The sequence below is a fragment of the Neolamprologus multifasciatus genome, chromosome 9 (genome assembly GCF_963576455.1).
Source record: "Neolamprologus multifasciatus chromosome 9, fNeoMul1.2, whole genome shotgun sequence".
In the NCBI taxonomy this organism is placed as follows: Eukaryota; Metazoa; Chordata; class Actinopteri; order Cichliformes; family Cichlidae; genus Neolamprologus; species Neolamprologus multifasciatus.
In genome coordinates this window covers 18,198,323-18,220,505 of record NC_140447.1, presented here as the reverse complement: position 1 = coordinate 18,220,505, position 22,183 = coordinate 18,198,323, and the positions used below count along the sequence as shown (strand labels likewise).

The 22,183-nt window shown below is 44.4% G+C and overlaps 2 protein-coding genes across 2 annotated transcripts; one reads left to right on the top strand and one right to left on the bottom strand.

Moving 5' to 3' along the window:
- Positions 1–1,414: 1,414 nt before the first annotated feature.
- Positions 1,415–14,993, top strand: wasf3b (WASP family member 3b). The gene is made up of 9 exons (XM_085173324.1): positions 1,415–1,544; positions 5,498–5,656; positions 9,457–9,591; positions 9,760–9,913; positions 10,554–10,671; positions 10,949–11,130; positions 11,216–11,491; positions 12,365–12,678; positions 12,847–14,993. The coding sequence occupies exons 2-9, from the start codon at positions 5,524–5,526 to the stop codon at positions 13,002–13,004; spliced, it is 1,470 nt and encodes a 489-aa protein (XP_085029450.1). The 5' UTR covers positions 1,415–1,544; positions 5,498–5,523; the 3' UTR covers positions 13,005–14,993.
- A 122-nt stretch (positions 14,994–15,115) lies between these two features.
- gpr12 (G protein-coupled receptor 12) lies at positions 15,116–22,079 on the bottom strand. The gene is made up of 2 exons (XM_085173327.1): positions 21,219–22,079; positions 15,116–20,384 (listed from the first exon to the last, which is right to left on the bottom strand). The coding sequence occupies exon 2, from the start codon at positions 20,370–20,372 to the stop codon at positions 19,344–19,346; it is 1,029 nt and encodes a 342-aa protein (XP_085029453.1). The 5' UTR covers positions 20,373–20,384; positions 21,219–22,079; the 3' UTR covers positions 15,116–19,343.
- Positions 22,080–22,183: the final 104 nt, after the last annotated feature.

The following is a 22,183-nucleotide window of genomic DNA, read 5'->3' as shown; positions in this document are numbered from 1 at the left end:
TAACCACTGTTTTCATTGTTAAATTCTCAGATTATTAAATATTTTTAATTTAATGTACAAAATGTAGAAAAAGAAAATAGGACCCATTAAAAGTCAACCAACTACAATTTTGTGGCCCAAAAAATTCAGATATTTAAATCAGAGATGTGCAGCTAAATTCATGTTAAATTGTTTGATGCTTTGATGTGAAGTGGGTGTGACACCAATGAAACATGATAAACATGTAATGTTCAAGAAAATGTTCTAGTAGATCGTTGCTCCTGTAATTATCATTTTAGAGTATAGAGTTTTCATTCATTCACAGAAAATGCCCTCGTACTTTGGTGTGGTATGGATGGCCATGGGCGGTGGTCTTAATCATTAGGGAAAGCTGTAACACTTGTAAAATCACATGTGCACAGTCACATTTTATGAAGCTGTCAAGTGGGTCGGAGTGTAGTCTTCTACGGACCACAATCCCTTGGCCCTGGGCCTAATGTTTTGCACCCTTGATTTAAATGATAATATACACTCTTAGGACATTTCATTAATTACACTTTGCCATGTGACTAAGGTCTGTCTGAGTTGGACTCACTTTTACCTTTAGAACTATCTTAATTCTTGTGTGGTCCATGTTGATATGATAGCTTCACACAGTTACTAAACATTCAAATTAAATAAGAGTTATTTTGCCTCAGAGGTCCATATGAACTAGCATAAATTCCCATATTTGGTCACATATTTGTCTAAATTATGTGTTTATTACAAAGTAGCAGCTGCTTAATAAAATAGGCTTTGTCCAGGAATAGAAGTGCAGTTTACATACTGAAACTCCCCTTTTTAGTTCACCAAATCCTGTCTACAGAAAAGAGACAGTTCTCTGCATCCTTGTTTTTCTTTTGCTTTGATGGCTGTTTTTGTCCACAAACATAGCAGAGAGACTGAACCACTGATCTAAGTATAGCCAGTCCTCACTGAACCGCTTCCTGCAGGATGCTGGCCTAGCTATTTTGTTCTGTTATACAATACTCTCCATCCTCAGCATCAATCTGAGAATCTCACTAACCCCAAAAAGGATGCTTTATCTCGTTGTTGTTTTTTTTAAATTAATTTTTTAAAAAGTTTTTTAGTTTTTAGGTGTTATTTTAGGTTATTTACATGTCTACACATCACCGAGAGAGTCGAAGATAAATTACAGCACCTCTAATTTTGACAAGTATCAGACCCGGATAGGTGAAAGGGAGGAAAAAATGCTCGTTAAGCTGTTTAGCAACGCCCAACCTTAGCCCCGCCTTCTTCCATCTCAACACGGCTATCTAGCGGGGGACTCTCCCTGTCACTCATTATATATCAAAGAAGCCATTGGTTGGCTTTAACGTCCATCAAACGCTAAATCCTCTTGTTGGACATCTGATTGGTGAATATGGTCCGTGGGCGTGCCCCCGTCCTCAAAGGATTTTCCCCGGAGTGGCCAGACGGGCTGGGGGACACAGGATGGCAGAGCTAATAGGAGTATCTAACGGGACATGCGGACGGGCTGATTTCTTCTAATATTTCAAGTGCTGGTGAGGGCCTTATGATACTTTTTACAGCGAATAATAACACTCTTTATCATAATGGTGAAATCTGTGCGGGTATTTCTGCTCATTTTTGTCTCATTAGTCCAAACTAAGAAGTCGACCACTGGACATGAGCTAGCTAAGTGGTCAGTTGGAGCGGACCCCGATTTGAGGATAATAAACGGACTTAAAGCCTCAAACACTGAATATTATAAAACAATTACAGGGTAACTTTAATGTTTTTTTAAGCATATGATTGATGCTGGCGGTACACCGGCGTTTTGTTCAGTGTATTAGGCGCCTGAACAAAAAAAACAGCTATTTAAATTTCACATCAGAACCGGTGCAAAAACTCACAGGGACGGAGGTAGATGAACAGATGTGGGTCAGCCCATCGGTAACGGGAAGCGATGGTGCGGAACACTGATTGATCGCGGTTGCCATCAGTTTACGCCTGCGCGCGTGTGAGCGTGTGTGAATGTGCGCTTATCCGTCTGTGGAGAAAAGGAGTGTGTGTTTGTGTGGGTGGATTTTAATCCATAAATCATCAAAATAGCGCATTTAATCCAGTCCAGCGTGACATCCACGTGATTCAGTCAATCTGTAATCCAAATAAAGTGTTAGAGATGAAATAATGAACGACATGATGACAGTTTGGTTTTCTGTGACCCGATCTATAAAATACTCTGAAATCAAAGTGAAAAATGCTTAGTTAATATAAAGTGCTGACCCACAGCCTCTAAAAGCCATTAAATCTCGCATAATGAAGTAGTCCTCACAGATTTCCGTATATTCCTGATAAAATCTAAATTGTTTAATTGACAAATAAATTAGCCTCTTTGCTCATTGGGTTATTATCCCTTTGGATTATACTGACTTGCGTTCAAGTAAGAAGTAAGAAGTAAGTAAGAATGATCCCGTGGGTGGTTAACCTGAACATGCAAAAGTATTGAGAATCACATGTGAATTATTAAGTAAAAACATATGTACAAAACAAACACTCTCAAGGGTTAAATGGGCCTCTGAGGGTTGATTCTCTTGCCATGGATCTGTGTTTTCCTGTTATGTCTGGTCATTTAATTACAGGAGAAATGTATTTCATATGTGAGTAAATGAAACCCCACTTTAAATAAAATAATACTGCTTCAAAATATATTTTTTAATCACAGTACTGATGGTTTTTCTTTGATGGGTGCCAGCATGTTTCATATGCTGGTAAAACCTTTAATATTTCAGTAACATGTCAAAATTAATTTAGACAACTCTGTGTGATGTCATCAGATTATATTAAACAGTAAATGAATGAAAAATGAAAGAAAGCCTTATGTTCTGGCCTTTTATTCACCCAGTAGGATTCACTGTATCCAAGGAACGGCACCATCAATGTTTCACCATGAGTGCCTCTGAGAAATACTAAAACAGGAATATATATATATATATATATATATATATATATATATATATATATATATATTTATTCATATTTAGGGCAGTGTGACCTGACGTAATCCAAGTTGCATTATTCAGAACAGCCTCCAACACAAGAAGCTATACTCGGTTCATAAATTGGTAATGACTCTCCCTTTCAGCTCTTAATGGAGTTCGCACGTCTGTAGTAAAGTCCTCTGGAAGCTCTGTGTGTACAGTTGTGGGCATGTAGCAGGAGGAAAGTGTGCCGGATCAAGGGATCAAAGGCATTTTTACAGCTGATGGGACTGTTTACATGCAGCTAATGGGACATTTGAGAACCTACCTGGTGTGTTTGTACCCATTTGTGACTGTCTGACTTACTGTGCATGGGGTTTTGTAATAATTTAAGAAGATGCAGACACTGGATGTGGGAGTGAGATGTGTTCTTCTCTGCAGCTGTGAGCAGGCTTTACTCTCCATTTCTCATTCCTATCTTCCTCCCTGAGTGAGAGGAAGATGAAGGAGGAGCGCTCGCTTGCTACTCTTTCACCACATGAGCACAGGGGCCCTTAAAGAACGTTGAAGAGGAGGAGGAGGAAGGGGGAGGATGCATGGGAGAGCTAGTGCTGTTGCCCTGTGAACGGAGCTCTATTGTCCCGGGAACCTTTCAGCAGCTTCCCCGAGGTCCCTGTTCCTTCCCCTCCCCCTACTCGATACACTCTTTCTCCCTCAGAAACACAAACACATAAACACACACACACTTTTTGTCTGCCTCTGCTGTGTCACATCTCTCTGTTTTACACTTAGTCTCATTCACTCGATCTTTTCGGTCACACTCTTGTCCCGCTCGGTGTCTCTCTCATGCTTTTGCTTCTGCCTCCCCCCCATTTCCCACAAGCAGCACAAGGCCTCATCCCTCCTCCTGTCCCCTCCACCCTCCTCCCTCCCGGTCCCTCATTATTTCGCTTCATCAGTGTGATTGTCATGCCGGTCAGACAGTAAAAGCAAAAACATGCAATCTTCTAATTTGCATCACCTCATTTTTAAGCAGCAGACAGCGCCGCGTTCCCAAAATGTTTATGTACAAAGCTAAACCTAAGCTGGGCCTTTCTGTGCCAAACCAGCCCTTGCTGACTATTCAGGGTCCTTTTGTGGGAACACATGATGGTGTAATTTTACCCTTTTGTTTTCTCTCGTTGGCGCAAGGCTGTCAGGGGTTTGCAGGGGGTCGCTGGCTAAAAAAAACGGGGGCAAATGAGCGGTGTACTGATGGGAATTGGCCTTGATGAACACAAGTGGTCCTTGTCTTTGTGAACAGCTGTAATTACACAATCTGCAATTACAGTAGTCTCCTGCTGGGACACTGATAGCACTCCTGCTCGTATTTTTGGCAATTTATTGTATTAAAGGTATAAGGAGTGCAAGCAAAGCAGTGAGATAAGTATTGACAAAGAATAGGATGTCTATGTTTCATAGTTTTAATGGTTTAATGAGTTTTTGAAAATCTACTGTCCAGTATGCAGTCTTTATTAAATTTTAGTGGGGTTCCCTTTATCTTTTGCTATTATTAGTCTTCTGACTGGCCTCCTGTGTCTTTTCAACCTGCTTTTTTTGGCATGTCTGCAAAGGAAAAACTCTGGAATCAAAATTAATAATTTGTTTCCTTTTTTTTTTTGCAAATCTGAAACAAAAATATTTCATTGGAAACAAGTGTTTGTGCACGTTTCCATCCGTCTCCCCTGTTTGTCCTCCTTGAAGCTTCTTCCCATAGCTGCATTGTTCTAGCCAAGTGTTTGGACAGGATGGAGAGATGTGACACAGGGAGGAGGACCAGGAAACAGGAGCCAGGCTCAGACCTCAAAAACAGGAAGCAGGAGGAGACAACGATAAGATGGCTGCTCTGGGATTTCTCCTCTTTTGAACTACAGAGGGCTCGGAGTGTCTGATCAGAGGCAATCAGGGTTCAATTAAAGTTCAGAGTAGCGGTGGGTGTAAGCAAAATGAGAAAGCAGTGTATCTGGAGAAAGATATGCGGGTGGGTGTGTTTGTTTGCTGCAGGTTTTGTGTTAGGATTTGCTGTTTTTGGTCTTGACCACATCCACGAATCTCTGGTTGTGTCAGATTTCCAGCTGGGCCGGTGACAAGCTGGCGCTGGGATTAGCTGGCACGCCGTATCTTCCTATCCCTAATGCTTTAATCTCCGTGCTGGTCGACAGAAGTCTCCTGGCTTTGGCACACTCTTGGTCATCGCTCTCTGGTCAACAGCCCACCCACACTTTGTTTGTTTTTCATCTCAAAAGGCTGTGTTTTTAGAGCAAGAATAGGAAAAACAGGGACAGTTTACAACACAATACAATCTCTTACTGCCACGCATGCGTAAAAATGATACCCTGAATTTAAGGTTCATTGCAGGCTTATGGCTCTATTCTAACTTCTGATGTTTTTAGACTAAAGTATTATTCAATAAAGTGATGAGCATTTTATTTGATGTCCTCACTTGGGACACTTCACCTGCTTTTGTGTCTAAAACCGTTCTGTTTCTCTTGCAGTCTGCGTGTCGGCGTGAAGCCTCACCATGCCGCTGGTGAAGAGAAACATCGAGCCGCGCCACCTCTGCCGAGGGGCGCTCCCCGAGGGCATCGGCAGCGAGCTGGAGTGTGTGATGAACAACACACTTTCTGCCATCATCCGTCAGCTCAGCAGCCTGAGTAAGACACACATTCACAGACACATTCACCAACACTAGCACGCCTGTCCTGGTAAACAAAAGGCTGCTTAGAGCGTCTACTAGAAAAAAGCATACAAGTATTTTTTTGGGAACATGAAAAGCATCCTCAGGCTGTAACCCCGTTAATTTCAGCGTGACGATGGTACACACTGTGTGTAGCCTCTTTGTATACGGGACAAGATCACATGCTTTCATCGTTAATCCCGAAGCTGTGATTGATTTGCCCGTTGTCATGGTTATAGAGCCTGAGGTCACTGGGCTCACAGCGGCCTTGCAGCAGCCTCACATTGGAACACGGAGGGTCGAAATGTAATCCTTTTAGACAGGCGCGCAAAAAATGAACTTATCTATAGCTGTGGACATGTGACTGTAAGTGTGTGTGTGTGTGTGTGTGTGTGTGTGGGTATAGAAGTGTTTCATATCGATTATATGCTGGCTTTCTATTGCATTACATTATAACAGCACAAAGGGCAGCTATTTTCCCATTTGCCCCTTTTATCCACAGTTGCTTTCTGCTTTCATGGCAACTGTGTTTAAGGTTTGTTTCAAAACTCAGCAGCATAAATTTAAACTGTCCTTTCTGACGTTAACACCTCATCTCTTTGACCTCAAATCCATTCTCTGTCTCTTATTGTGTCAAGTTCCTGCACAGGGAGTGGGTATTTCAACAGCAGCTGTGCGGGTTAAATATAAATGCTCTAACAGGCCTGGTGGGGGGATATCTGCAGACACTGCGTGTGTGTTTGTGAGCACATGTGTATAAGTGTCCATAGGAATCCCCAGAAGGGGTCAGAGTTGACCGGGGCTCAGATCTGCGATTCTTCCTTCCTTTAAATGTTTTTCTTGCAGCCCATCCTGTCAGCGGGAGGGACAGAAATAGCCCTCAGTCTGTGTTTGTCATACCACACATTGTATGTTCCAAAGTGTTTATGTTTAAATATTTTTATTGGAATTGTACCGGAGGTGCTCCGTTTTGTTTTGTGCTTTAATATGTTTCTGTTTCACTACTGCCCAGATCCACAGTCTTGTAGTGAAGGGCCTTTTGCAGCCATTAGTTCTGTGCTAAGATTAGGCAGTTTTCCATCAGGCGGTTTGTGGGTGTGTCCCGTACCTTTATGTGCATTCCCATAGTGAGAACCTCCCCTGTCAGACTTCTTCAGGGCCATATATGTGGCAGGAGGAAGTATCTGCTCTGGGGTAAGACCTTGAGAGTGACCCTGGAAACTCATGGGTGGGGCTCAAGTTGAACAACACAACCAGAACAAGTGCCTTTAAAAGAAACTCAGAAATTGATCAATTATAGGTGATGCAGGCTTTTTTATTATTGTTGCTAAGTGAACTAGAACGTGAATAAAGTCAGGGAGTGAAAACAAAGCAGGGAACCCGAGAAATGACCTCTGTTTTCTGAGCCTGTTCCTCTGCACATCCTTGATGGAAGGTGGTGCTGAAAAGCTGATACAACCGTCTCCTGTAGCAGCTCTTACATAGACAGAAAACAGCAAAACACGATAGAGGCAGCAAAGATGTAACCTGGTAGTATTTTTTTAAAGTCCTAAAATCAGCTTTTGCCATGTAGGCAGGCTAATTTGCCTAATCTCTGCTGCTCTTCTCTGCCGTTGGTGGTTTAAAGGAACCTTTTAGCTCCATGAGGTGCTGAGAGAAAATGTTTTGGGTTCTTTAAATTGAATTGAAGTGAATTGAGGTTAGAACATAAACAACAAAAATGTTTTGATCCAGTCGCATCTCAAAAAGAGCTGTGGGCTTCAGTGAAGCTGTGACTCATTAAATGGGGGCTGACCACCCTTTTTAACACCGTGGATTTATTAAAACAACATCAACCAGTAGCATTGATTTTACTGCCAGCAGTCCCACATTGCATCCCACTGGTGACTTCTAAATCTGTACATCACCGTGGCCAGCAAGACTTCAAACAAGTCAACAATCAATCAACAAACAATCAACTGAAGCACCAGCCAAAAGGAGCAAAAGACACTGCTGACTCACTGTGGGGCTGTGGATTTGACATAGACTGTATGTAAAAGATGGACATATTCACCGCATCATTGGTTTCTATTCTTTTTTCTTCCACAATGACTATATTTGGATGAGGTGTAGTCATGAGTTATCAGCTTGCAATCTTGGTTAGCAAGTGGCACCTCCATCCATCCATTCACTTCCGCTTATCCTTTTCAGGGTCGCAGGGGGCACTGGAGCCTATCCCAGCTGTCATAGGGCGAGAGGCGGGGTACACCCTGGACAGGTCGCCAGTCTAACACACAGGGACAGACAACCATTTGCGCTCACATTCACTCCCGCATTCACACCTATGGGCAATTTGGATCAACCAGTTAACTTATCCCCACTAACTGCATATCTTTGACCGGTGGGGGGAAGCCGGAGTACCCGGAAGGAACCCACGCAACACAGGGAGAACATGCAAACTCCACACAGAAAGATGGTGGAATTGAACTCAGGACTTTCTTGCTGTGCGGCCACCAAGTGGCACCTATAAACTATAAATATTGAAGAGACAGGGCTAATTAACATATGAATAATATACTAGAGTTTAATTCATTAAACATACCACAAACACACTAAAGAGGTCCAGTTGAGTTGGTCACGGTGAAATGTTCCATTTTTGCTCAAAATCCATCCTCAAAAACACACTGTCAAAAAATTAAAGTCGGCATTAAGAGATGATGAGCAGTTCCTGATGTTTCTAAACAAGAAAAGGAAGATATTAAGATTTTGAGTTCATCCACTTCTCAGGAGAAGGCTCAGCAGGGGCACTTTTATGGTTTGATCCGGGAGATGAAGCTGTATCACTGCTGCTTTTGTACATATTTCAGGATGTCTGTGGCACAGTTTGAGTTCTTGTTGGCAGAGTTGGGACCGCATCTAAGAAGGCAGAGAAATAATTTCAGAGTGCTGATTAACTTCAAGCGTCGTCTAGCTGCGTGTTGGTGCCAAAACCGTATTATCCTACTATTCATTTTGCTGGTCATATCATTGTACATCCAGTACCTTGGTGTGGTTTTAGCTATGAGCACACCAGATTGGTCTGATTGGTCAGTTTTGTTTATACATATGTGAAAATCTTAAAAATCAAACTTGATCCAAAAAACAAATGCCGCAAATTTGCTATAGAGACCAAAAGTTTTTTTAATAGTCATGGGAGTCCATGGGGATTTTTGAGTCAGCCTGAGTTGGTCATTTAAGGTACTGCAGTTTTTGGAACTTCCTTGTTTGCCCCATTTTTGAGCCAGGGAGTGTGCTGCATGGAAATAAAGAGGAGGGTTATGTGTACAGCGAGAGCCTGGATATTCATCTGCAGCAGTGACCTGTTAAAATCAAATGGGTGACGACAAGCAAACTGCTTTATATTTAGATGGAGCATTATCAGTACTCAACTTTTACTTAAAACATTGACAATGAGGCTTATTTATTACGTAACAGCAGTTGTTGAGGCAGGAGAGAATGTGTTATTTACTATCCTGGTTAGCTGCTTTAGTCACTGTAGCGTCTGAATCCACACAGACGAATTCATATTATGGTTTGGATTGTGTGTTTTCAGCTAACAATCAATTATTCATGAGGATTGTTGCTATATGGAGTTGTATGAGACATCATTTCCTGCAGACTCCTGTTTCACGTTGTGTCACATTACCGGTGTATTGATTGGACTTTGGTCTCTGAGGGGTTTCTCTTGGCTCCAGGTAACGATTAAAAGTCTCTCTATCATATTTCTCTTTCTCCTTCTGTTGTTTTTTCTTTTCCCAGGCAAACATGCGGAGGACATATTTGGCGAGCTGTTTAATGAGGCCAACACCTTCTACCTGCGTGCCAACTCTCTCCAGGATCGCATTGATCGGCTGGCTGTCAAGGTCACACAGCTGGACTCCACTGTGGAGGAAGGTGAGTCACAGGGTTGAAGTCTGGTGTAGGGGGGATGCACACTAAGCTATCATTCATTGGTGAAGTCCTGCTGACCTCATGTTTTGCGTACTGAATGGCTTTTGTAAACTATTTTTGTCCTTCCAATGATGAATCATTTGTCCTCTTTTCCTCTTTTTGTGTTCTTAGTTTCCTTGCAAGATATCAACATGAGGAAGGCCTTCAAGAGCTCCACCACTCAGGACCAGCAGGTGGTGTCCAAGAGCAGTGTTCCCACTCCGGTCAAAGAGATGTACAACCTGAGCGACAAGCCTCCACCTCTCAACATACTAACATCTTACAGGTTGGTGTTGCTGAGGCACAACACACCCAAACAGCTGGATGGGCTTAAGCGATAATAAATAACTCTTATTTTTCTTACTTTGGTTAGTGTCAGTCCAAAAAAGATTTTAATTCAGTGGTTTTAAAAAGGGCTTAAATCTTAAAACATTTTCTGGAGGTTTTCATTGGCTTTTTCTTGCTTCTACACGAAGAGTGAAAAACCAGAATTGGTACTATTTCGTACCATGTTTGGTCACTGCCTTTATGCAGTGTGCTTTTCAGTACTTGTGTGCATTACATATTTAGCATGTCTTGCTCCAGTGGGAATCCTAACTCCTAATCCTGACTACATGGCACACTTTGCTCACCTTTTTCCATTCTCTCGACATCGCTCTGCCTTATCCTGTCGTTTCCTGTTATGTTCTCTTTGTGATAAAAAAGCTGGAGCTCTATTAGTAGTTTCACTCCTTTTCTTCCATTAGCCTCAGCATCTGCTGTATTCCTAGCTTTGCGTGTCTCATTTCCAGCAAATGATGCTGTCACTGTGCCCATGATCTCTTTGTATCTTAAGGATCAATACACTTACTGATTCTACTCAACGTGGCTTTGCATAAGAAGGCGGTTGTTTATCGTCATAACTTTCTCGGGGTTCGTCTCTGTAGGGATGACCACAAGGAGGCGCTTAAGTTCTACACAGACCCCTCCTACTTCTTTGACCTGTGGAAAGAAAAGATGCTGCAGGACACGGAGGACAAGAGGAAAGAGAAGAGGAAGCAGAAGGTACCATATTGACTTAGAGGATATTATACAGTGTGCAAGGACAGTTCTAATATTAAGCATTTATTTGGGTGTCAAACACAGGTGCTTGCAATTTTACATTTTGAGGTGCTCTTGGGCAGATAACCAAACATACCACATAAAACTGTATTTTTAGTCCAACTCATTCTGATGGATAGAGAAATGTACATTTTTCATATCTTAAACAACTCTTAATAAAGAGTGCTGCTTATTTTAACCTAATATCACCTAAAACCTATTGGCTTACTCTTTCTTCCAGGAGCAGAGACGCTGTGTGGATGGGACACTACAGAGGGAGGTCAAGAAGGTCCGCAAAGCGAGGAACCGTCGGCAGGAGTGGAATATGATGGCTTTGGATAAGGAGCTGCGGCCAGACCATCGACACACCATACACCGGGACAGAGGCGCTTCCTCTGAGGGCTCGATGTCACCAGAGAACAGGTAGATGAGCAAACACCAGTGTGCTCTTAGTTTTCATCACATTTTATTCTTACGCATGAGGCTGCATTTATATTTTCCTCATCAGGGGACACGGGCTGGATCAGCACCACTACCCCAACAGTATGAACCATGCTGGTCACGCCCACACCTACTCCGGCCCTCCACCCAGCGCCCTAGTTGCCCAGATGGCTGCCGGACACGCACCACGCGGAGTAGGGGAACACGACAACAGAGGCAGGACCATGATGGCCTATCAGGGTGGCACACTGGGTCGCTCTCACCACCACCACGTCCCACTGCCTCCTCCACCCACTGAGGTTATGAACGGTGGCTCTATGTCTCTCCCACCAGTGGACTACAGGTAAATGGATTCGTCTGCTTATTAGTTTTCTCACGTTTTCCAGCAATAACCAAAAAAGCTTCACAAAATATTCTGCATACATATGTTTAAACTTTATGCACAGTGCATATGCAGGAACCTCATCCCAATCACTACTGACACTATACAGTAGGCCGGACAGTTTATTTTGCCATAAGCTGTATTTAATTATCCACTATATCACTAATAGTTCAGTATTTTCTTCACGTTTCTGCCCAATGCTAATGCTTTTGCATTATTTTACATTTTTAAAAAATGTAAATTTAAACATGCTGATACACTTAGACTTTGAACAAACAAAAACATTCAGGGCCCATGGGCAGCTGCAGTCTTTAAATATGAGAAAACAAATCAGAAACATGAGACATAAATATCAAATCCCAGCACAACTCAGCTCCTTATTTAGCTTCGGTTCCCAGAGGAGCTGGAAGCTATCCCAGCAGTCATTAGGCAGGTTCAGGTTCCTGCACAGGTCGCCAGTGAAAGTGATTTTGCTGCTTCAGAAGACTTTGACCCTATTTTATTTTATAAAGTAAAACTTTCTTCTTATAATTTCTTCTTATATTTTAGGTTGTATCACTTAAAAAAAAAAGCCAGCACAAATCTCTTACTTGAGTCTACTCTTGTAAAGTTTGAGCTAATGCTGCCACCTAGTGAGTTAGTATTTTTTGGTCTTCAAACTGTGGGCTTCCCACCAGAATATATGTACTGATACGGAGCTGAATAAATTTGATTTACATCAATGTTATCATGCTCATCTTTACTTTTAAGGAGGGAAATGTAAGAAAAAGTCACAGAAGTGTCAGAAAACAAAATTATTGTTAACTCTATTCACTCTCTTGTTCTTCCTCGCAGTATGGACGGCTATGCCAACACTGGTCCTCCTCCCCCTCCTCCTGCTCCTGTCATCCCTTCTGCTCAGACGGCCTTTGCCTCACCTCCTGGAGGTCCGATGCCTCTCGGACCAATGGCTGGTGCTGTCGGCTATGCTCCGCCTCCACCACCTGTATCTGGAGCCCAGGCTGCTCCACCTCCTCCTGGTCCTCCACCTCCTCCACTTCCAGCTGGTGCCTCCCACTCCACAACGCACAAGATGTCCTCCGCCGCATCCGCTGAGACCACAGCGGACAATGACGCCCGCAGCGATCTGCTGGCTGCGATACGTATGGGTAAGAACTGTGCCTGTGTGTCCTTTTGATGTAAATTTGTCCTCTTTGGACATGTTTACATTTATTTTAATGTATTTATTTTTAACGACGCCTTTCATGAGTTTTCACGTTGTCTTATAACTTGTGTAATAATTGTGTAGTTAAAAAACACTTCATATTTTTCTGCAGGCATACAGCTGAAGAAAGTACAGGAGCAGCAGGAGCAGCAGGCAAAGAGAGAGCCGGTTGGAAATGACGTGGCCACCATCCTGTCGCGACGCATCGCTGTGGAATACTCCGACTCGGAGGATGACTCCGAGTTGGAGGAGAATGATTGGTCAGATTAACACGAAGGCGTAAACAACCACACCAAAAGACACGCAGTCGATCGCTCTCACGCTCACCTGAAAAACGCCCACATTTCCACGTTCACAGGTCGTCACAGACTTAGTTGCTGGAAACACACACATTACACCTACACACAGTCACATGCTGTGGGTTGATATAAGCTGAATGGTCCAAGACTGGAAATCTGGGGTTGTATTTGGGATGCATAAACACTGTAAAGAGACAAGTAATATAATGTAATGCTGACCACCCTGTGAAACACTAACACTGAGAACTGATGACTACATTACAAGCATTGTGAATACACCCCAGTGGATGTTTCTCTACCTGTTATTACACTATAGACACCCTGTGAAGGTGCTTATTTTCAACACATTCTCATCCCTGGGCGTCAAATACAAGCATCCTGTCAGATATCACCGTGTCACACAGATGCACACAAATTGGCCTTTGGCATCCTATCTGTGGCAATATCACAGGCCAAGAGATACCCGTCCTCTATTTTGCAGCATTTTTGCATTTATTAAATCTTAGATAGACAGATAGATAAAAGACGCTGGAGTAAGGCCTCATCCACGGTTCATGGCACCCACGCACTCCTAACTAAAATGTGCGCTGTACTTTCTGCAAGTCTGCTAGCGTCTGAGTGATGTCAGTTGTCACTTTTAAAAGAAGATCGATGGAGACTCCCAGCTGTTAACCTCTGTCGGGGTTGTCACCTTGGAGGTGGTGCTGAGGGTATTTAACCTACTTTTAATCATGCAAGTTACTTTAGACAAGGTGTGAAAAAGCGTGTGGTTCATTACCACGTGGGCTGAAGTCGGTGCCTTAGGCGGCAGATGTCAAAGAAATATAACAGGAATGTTTACCCTGCTGTCGTGTTCGTATCTGCAGCCGAGTGTAATGGAGGCTTAGGCGTTTTATACTTGAGCGGGGGCAGCGCGAAAGCAGTCCGGACTGCCCGTCTGCCTGCGGAGAGTGTTTGTTGTCAGATGGAGGCAGTGTACAGAAATATGTGGTACAACCGGTCTGTGGTTCACTCACATACATATAACTTCTAACAGACAAAGAGCTAAAGAGAAACCAATTGTCAAAAACAATGAGCTCCAGCGTATGTTTTGTGCTCTTGAAGTTTTGATCTTTAATGTTAATTTCATGCTTTTCTTGTTCCCAAAGAACAGGACAGGAGCACGTTTTTTTAGTACAGTGTTCGAACAGAAACACATATGCAGACAGACGCATTTGCAGGACCATAAATTATGCTTTAAGCTCTGGTCACACCTATAACAGTCCTCTCTAAAACCCTCATTAGGGAGATGGATGGGTGGCTTTGTGTTCTGTGATTCTTTCACGTTTCAATTAAGGTGCTAAAAAGCACTCGATTATGTCGAGATACAGGCCTTCGCAACATGAATCCTGCATTTTGAAAAATGCTGATTACGCCGTGTGTTTAAATGTGCTGCCAAGTGGTCTTTTATTAGCACCATGAGATAGATCCTCCGTCGCAACACACATGCCACCTTGTGCGTGCCTGTGAGGCCCAGCGGCTCAGACAAACAGGAGTGTTTAACGTCCTGGGAATGAGAACAGGTTGTTATTTTATGTATAGTTAAAGCTTGAGAGTGTTAGAATTATTAGAAACTTTCCTCTTGAGCTAACCAATGTACCTTTTTTTTTAAAAACTATTTTTACTGAAACACTTATGATGTAGATCACCAAGCGAGACTTTAATGTGTAGACAATAACTGGAATTTATGGAGGAGCTGGCTGCAGAACAGATGACCAGAACGAGCATCTAAAATACTTTGGGGATGGACGGATGGATGAGACTTACTGATGAAGAGTATGATACGCTATTCAGTCGCCTGCTGTCGCTCACTGCTGTGAGGGAGGGGTATCGGGATTGGGGAGGGCGGGGGCATGTATATGCTAGTGTCAGCTGTGTAACCTTTGACCCAGAGAAAAATAAAATGATGAATGAACAAAAATTACTGGGTTTCTGTGTCTCTTCCCTGTTGTCATAGGAACGACAAATACCTGGCCCTTCAGTTTCCATGGGAACAGTACAGCTAAGAAGGGAGTTGCCAGGGAAACAGAAGAGTGCGAAAAGGGAGGGGCAAGGATGAACAAAGGGAGTCCAGGCAGGAGTTTTATGCACAGCACATGTTTGGTTTTAATACAAAATTAACAAGATCTCTCAGTTGAGTGAACTAACCAAAGCAATAAAAAGTACAACTAACACCTTGGAAAAATAGACAGCACGGTCACACAAATGTGTTTTTTTTTTTCTTTTTACAATATCTCAGTTAAGTTAGTGCATGTTGATTATCGTTTATATTTTGCAGATACTTAAATTGTTGTGCCATTTTCATCCCCCCAAAAATAAAGTGCATTTCACATTGAGAACTACGCATACGTTTACACAAGATGCTCTTATCGTTTCCGTGGTGTCGCCCCTATCTCCAAACCCAACCCTAAAACACACACGCAGACACACATACCCACACATTCGCGGACCCTTGAGCAAGGCTGGGCAATTACCTTTCCTAAGGGATCACATGAGTAACTGCGACTGTTGTTGAAGCTTGAACCAATTTGCTGAATTCTGCTCAAATAATATCACTAAGCTGGACCATATCCTCATTTAGATTTGACAGCATTTCTAGTAGATAACGGTATATGGCGTAAGCATGAATTGAGGATATGGTCCGGGAAGGCCACAAAGGGCACTGGCGGTGGCTCCCAAGCCAGGCAGAACCCCATGTACAAATGAGCGACGAATTAATTGAAAAAGAGAGGAGAGGTGGGGCGCAGAAACAAGAACAAACAGCTTGCAGTGGGGCGGGGGGATTCATATATAGATGGAGAACTCTGAAATTCAGGTAAATTATCTCCAATTTATCCTTGACGGTGACATGTCCAGGGTGTACCCTGGCAGAAGGGTGGGGCCCTCCACAACAGTCCCAGTTTCTCAGGTTTCCCCTTGGGAGCATTAATTGCCCATCCCTACCCTTGAGTGTTTTGATATTTAGCTCTAAATTAGGTCTTCTCCTGCTTAACTAAGCGCCCATTACTGGCAACATTACCCACCAAAAATAACCGCTGTTTAGTACACAACCTTAAGTACTATGACACCGTGAAACCTTTGGGTACATTAACAGGTGCGTCTACAGGTAAGTATTACATCCAACATCACAGTCGTTTGCCTTTCTTGGATACAAAGCCCTTTTTCACATGTTCAACAATGAAAATCTCAACAATACTGTTGGCTGCACACAAGAGATTCACATTCACCAATGAGAGAAAGTCACGTACCACCAAAACATCTCCCATACGCTTAGCCAAGCCTTCCTAATCATCCTGTAACCAGCCTTGACAAATTGGTGCATATTGAAGCGAGGAAAGTAAAGTCTTAACTGAACAAAGAGTCCACGTTAACAGCCAAAGTGGAGAAATGTCACTGAAAATATGGTGCAACCTTAACTCATCCTGTAGTTTGACTGGCTTTGGTAGCACCATGCACGGTGGGTATAAAGTCCCTCTTCTTCGGCATGCCTTATTTACAGAAACACACGAGTCGAGAGAGTCGGTTAAACAAGTTGATAAATACTACATTCAGAAAAAGGCTTTACAGCGCGGTTAATATATCAAGACAACATCAGAATCCGAAAGAAGTCAAGCCAGACTGAAGTGGAAAAAAATAGAACTTCTCAATGAATATAACAAAATAGACTTTTCTCCAAAGGTAAAGTAACAAGAGTTTGTGATGGTTTGTGGTGTGCCAGTCTGACCTGTCGGTGCTAATCAAATGACTACAGGGTGCAGTCTGACACTGTGCACAAGTTCACATACAAGGGCTACACTCCAATGCTTGGAAATGCTGTCCTTTAAATTTCCTCACTGATCCCACCTGGTCTGAGGCCAGAAAGATTAATACTGGGAGCCCCACAAATCAGGCTCTCTGAGAATTGGGGGAAGCAGCAAGAAAGGAAAGAAGAGACATTATCTTTTTATTTGGAAGTAGCCTTTTTTAGCTCATAGGATCATTCAGAGGTCACTTAACGGACACCTGCCTCAACCAGACTAAACTGTTTAACGTAGAGTAAAATATTAGTGATAGAGGAGACAGAAGACACCAGCAGGACTAGGATCCCAGTTCATTTAGAGTCCCTTTCACTTTGGCTTGAAGTGCTGGAGCTCCCTCCGGCCACTGCACCCACCTCCTAGTCCCATCTCCTTCCAAGAAGCTCTACAAACACATAACGAGGCCACTTATTTCAGAATTGACAGGAAGACTTACAGCATATTCCTATAAAGTCAGAGGTCAACAGGACTTGATATGTCTCAGACCTACATTATTCCCCCTCTGACCCACACAAGGAGACAGATTCTGGTCTGCTGAGCTGATGGATCACACACACAAACATGCACACACCCAGAGACCATGCAAAACAGTCCCAAATCACACATTTGAGATGACAAAACTCAGGACGGACAGTTTGTATGCTCACAAAAGGCAGAGGCAACAGGAAAAGAAAGTTCACATTTTCACCCCAGTGTAATAAATGATTGAAGACCGATGTAGGGTTGTGGAGAAATGAGGCAGTGGTGTCACTGTGGTGAATGAGTAGTTTCATCCTCTTTTTTTCCCTTTCCCTCAGCCATGGGAGTGATTATGTGTCTATCATCCATTTGTATCTCTGAAGCATCACTCATAGTTCGCTGAGCCTGTTCTCTGCAACACATCGCCAAGATGGTACTTGACTCTGTAGGAAGAAGTCGCGGTGGGATGCGGGTGTTATTGCTGTCTGAGTATTGCTTCGCGTCTAAAAAATAACTACCAATCACAGGTTGGTTATTGCTGAATAGAAAATAAGGACTTGACGATTTCGAGAAGGTTGCAGACCTGTTTTTGAACCAAAATATTCTGGAGAACTAACTCAGAGCAGCTGAGGAGTGATGTGGAATGATCATTATCAGAGCATCTGAAGCAAAATGCTGAAACAAAAACCTCTCCTGTGACCTTGGTGCAATGATTTTAGCTCTTTCAATGCGAGTTACATTATACATAAACACAATTATTTGGGTCATGGCGACATCAGGAAACCACGGCACATTGCCTGCAGCGACCTGTGTGACCTACCACACTGAACTCGGGAAGAGCAATGAGGGACCTGCATGCAAATTAAACCGGGCCATTACACGCACACCTATTAATGAGGTTGAGGCTCTTCGGGAGGGAAACATGGTCAAATAAAATAAATAGTATCATTTTGCTACTCTGGTTCCATTTATTTGATCAGCTGTGTTAATTTCACCACCCATGTTATTCCTTTAGGAATAATAGACCAGCTGTTTTTCTTTTATATGTTTGAAATGTAAATCTCCCCTCAGGAGGTGGAGGAGGAGAGGTATACAGTCATGTTATTTAATCCAACAGGCCTCTATATGGTTTGATGCCTCCATCCACACTAATAAAAAATGAAAGAGGGGGCTAATGGGGAAAGTCTCTCAAGTGCTTTGTCTTGGCCCTCAGAGATGCGAGCTGAACTAAAATACCTCCAGAAAGGGTGGAAAAAAGGGATGAGAACATGAGAGAGGGGAGAAAAGAAAGAGGGAGAGGCTTGATTTCTTTCCGTTGAGAACGCAGGGCGCAGATCAGAGAGCTCCGGGTCTATTTATAGCTCTCCGCGGCTGTTTAGCTTTCGACACACGTTCAGAGTGCAGCAGCAGAGCTGCCGGGTTGCTGCTGCTCCAGACGGGCTTTGCTGTGGAAATGCCTGCGTACTGAGCCGCGGTCGGCTCCCTCCCTCCTTCCTTCTCCGCTCATCACAAACTAATGCGCCGTGAGGTTTTTACACAAACACACACGCAGGCGCAAACTAACAATTCCTCCCTGTTGGTGGAAAATAAGCACATGTCCTCAAGTGGTCCGGTTCCGCTTAGTGTATGCATGTCTTATATATACAGCTGCTGCCTTTAACATGTGATGCACTCAGTGCTCTCTGCAGACATGAGGAAGGGTGTGGCGTGGGTTGAACGGGAGGAAGTCCCGATAGTGGTCTTTATTGGGGAAGACAGTGAGATACTTTGCCCTGTGGTACGTGTGTCAAAGAAAAGAATGCCATCTAGCCATCCATCCATGCATCCATTTGGCTGTGGATGATTAACCAATCTGCGTCTGCCACTGACATCTCCAGTCCAGAGCTCAAGCCACAGCCCTCCACCACTGCCCCGGACCTCCTCTGCTGCTGCTCTCTCTTTGGCACTGGTAAGATCCAGTGAGGAGCAGAGCTGACCCAGGTTGCCTCTCTTTCTTCCCACCTGGGTCTGCTTGGTCAGACATCACTCGGAGTCCGCGCACGGTGGGCCACACTGGTGGGAACACAGCCGCAGCACACCAGCCACAGCGCCTTCTGAATCTCCTGGTTCCTGAAGGCATAGATGACCGGGTTTATGACCGAATTGTAGGTGGCAGGCACCAGCGTGGCGTAGGTATAGAGCGGCGGGTACGTGTAGTCAGCGATGAGCGAGTAGACAGTGAATGGCATCCAGCAGGCGGCAAAGGTACCCAGGATGATGGCTAGGGTGGACACGCCCTTTCGGGTTGTGACGTAGTGGGGTGTGGCAGCCAGGAAGTGGTGCTGCAGGGCGATTTGGTGAGCGTGGCGCATCACGATCTTGCAGATCTGGACGTAGAGTTGCAGCATGAGACCGAAGAGCAGCAAGAAGGAGACAGACAGCACGGCGATGTTATTTTTTGTCAGCGGCCGCACCACGCTGCATGTAGCCGCCTCCGCTAGGCAGTTGACCCCTGTGACGGGCAGCAGGCCTAGACAAAGGGACAGGCCCCACAGCAGCACAAGCATGGTGTAGGTGAAGGCCGCTGTCCGCTCTGAGTTGTAGGTGAGGGCGTAATACAATGATAGGTACCGGTCAATAGTGATAGCCAGCAAGCTAAAGACAGAAGCAGAGAATGAGGCCACTATCAAGCCCACAGTCAGCAACTGGGCTGAATCAGAGCGAAGCAAGTAGGCACAGGTGAAGTGCAGCACGAGGCCCAGGCCGGCCAGCAGGTCAGCCAATGCCAGGCTGCCAATCAGCAGGAACATGGGAGCTCTGAGCGCCGGGTTCTGCCAGATTACAAGCACCACCAGAGCATTCTCACAGGCTATCAGAGTCCCAGATGAGCACAGCACAATGTCCCAGGGGTTGACCAGCAGCGGCAGCTGGCTGGGCCGCAGGGAGTCTTCCGGTGGAAGTGTCCCCAGGCTGGTGCTGTTGTCCATTGGTCCACCACCTCCGCTGGCCCAAGCTGTGGAATCAGGAGCCAGCCAGCTGGGGGTGACTGGTGGCTCTTCACTCATTGTGCCCCCCGTCTGAAATTGACAAAAAACAAATACAGGTCACCCTGATGTTATGCATACTTTGATGGCCATAAAGAGCACAAGAAGCATCATATAAACTGGCCACAAGTGCCTCTTTTTCTATGTTTTGGGCTTTTTACACGGGAAGACAAAAACAGGGGCTGTTTCATCAGTACTGTCTGCATCATACATCTCAATCCATGCTGTTAAGACCCTGGGTAACTCATTCCACAGACAGTCAAGGTTATATACAGTGCAGGTGGTGCACAGAACTTTAAGAGCAAATTAGCAGACCCTCACATTACCTCAGTGTTGCTTGAATTAAATAAAAGAAAAATCTGTATTTTTCATTTCCATCATTTTAAAACAATAAAAGCCCGCGCTGAAGAAGAAATACGCTGATCCATACGGCTAACTGGTATTTTCCTTTGGGAATTTAACCCATGACTGCTAAGGAGATTATAACACTTTTTTAATGTGGCAAGAGAAAAAATCCCAAGAGGATAACATAAAGCAGAGCATGTTTTGCAGAAAAAAATCCCAGGCCAAGACAGCCAAATATCGATAAACTACCAGAGGCGATAGCAGTAAGTTAATTCACAGACAAGTCCCGCTCTCCACAACAGAAGACACCGCACCCGTTATTTCAGGAATTGCTTGTTTCTTCCTCTCATACCATAAGTGCCGTTTTATCTTGTGCACCTTGCATAAGAAACACACTGGCTGCTCCACGTCAGCAAAAGGATGCTGTAGGGGGAGGAAAAAAAACCCACACGCACACACACAGGCGGCATCTTTCCATGCATGTCAAGGATGCTCAATAATGCGCCTCCACACCCAGCCTACCTTGACTGTGAGCTGAGACTTCCCGGTCTAGATTGAAGAACGACAGCCTGACATTTCCACGGTATCTCACTGTGGACGGAGACGCAGCTCGGGAGAGGGGGATAAATGGAAGCAGAAAAGAGCGTGGAGCGGCTCTGCCGTTAACGGCGCATCGCTGTGGACTGCGGCTGTGCAGGGAGCAGCGAGCGGAGCAGCGGCGGAAGAGATGAAGAGGAGGTGTGAGTGCGAGGGGGGTGGAGGGGTGATGAAGGAGGAGTCCCAAATGGGCCAGATTGCCAGAGACCGGCTAAACTCAGTTAAAGAGCTAAATGTGTCTAGTCCGTGGCGTCTCAAGGACAAAGACAGTCGTGAAGCGCGCGTACAGGTGTCTGCGCTCTAGTACGGCACGGTTCGCTTATTCTGACACGATTTCCGTGCAAAGAGCACACATATGATAGTGCTACACTGGATCCTAATCTCATGAGGTTTGATCACTTGATCTGCAGGGTTTTGTTAGTTTCTGTGACCCATACCCCCACCCGGCTTTTTTCTCCTTTTTGCTACCCGACTCGTATCACGCGTGAAAGTGCTGGATGCAGAGGCTCGGTTTCCTCCCGCGACGCCCTGCTATTCTTGTCCCGTCTGTGCTATTAACAGCAACCCAGATGTGTGTCACCCAACCTCCTCCCGTTCCCGCTGTCCTCCATCTTCTTTGTCACATCCCCTTGCACCTCTGCCTCAGAGACACCTTGTGTAAAGTGAATCGGGTGGGGAGGTGAATACACCTGACTACACTTAACTGACCATGCAGGGGGTAACAACGGCTGTGCGCGTTTCTTTAAAGGCACCTGTCTTTTTGGGCCTGAATGGATTAAAAATAGCTCCTGTTGTAGCGGGAAGGCTGCAATACCAAGTAACACCACTAAGGGACGATGTTGAGCCCCCCATATGAGTCATCAGTGTGCACCTTTGGGACTCGAAAAAGG

Bases quoted from the DNA above. Each gene is read 5' to 3' on its own strand.
- gpr12 (XM_085173327.1), bottom strand. From the start codon at position 20,372: ATGAGTGAAGAGCCACCAGTCACCCCCAGCTGGCTGGCTCCTGATTCC.
- wasf3b (XM_085173324.1), top strand. From the start codon at position 5,524: ATGCCGCTGGTGAAGAGAAACATCGAGCCGCGCCACCTCTGCCGAGGG. The intron at 10,672-10,948 runs GTACCATATTGA...TCTTTCTTCCAG, and splicing joins AAGAGAAGAGGAAGCAGAAG to GAGCAGAGACGCTGTGTGGA. The intron at 11,131-11,215 runs GTAGATGAGCAA...TTTCCTCATCAG, and splicing joins TCGATGTCACCAGAGAACAG to GGGACACGGGCTGGATCAGC.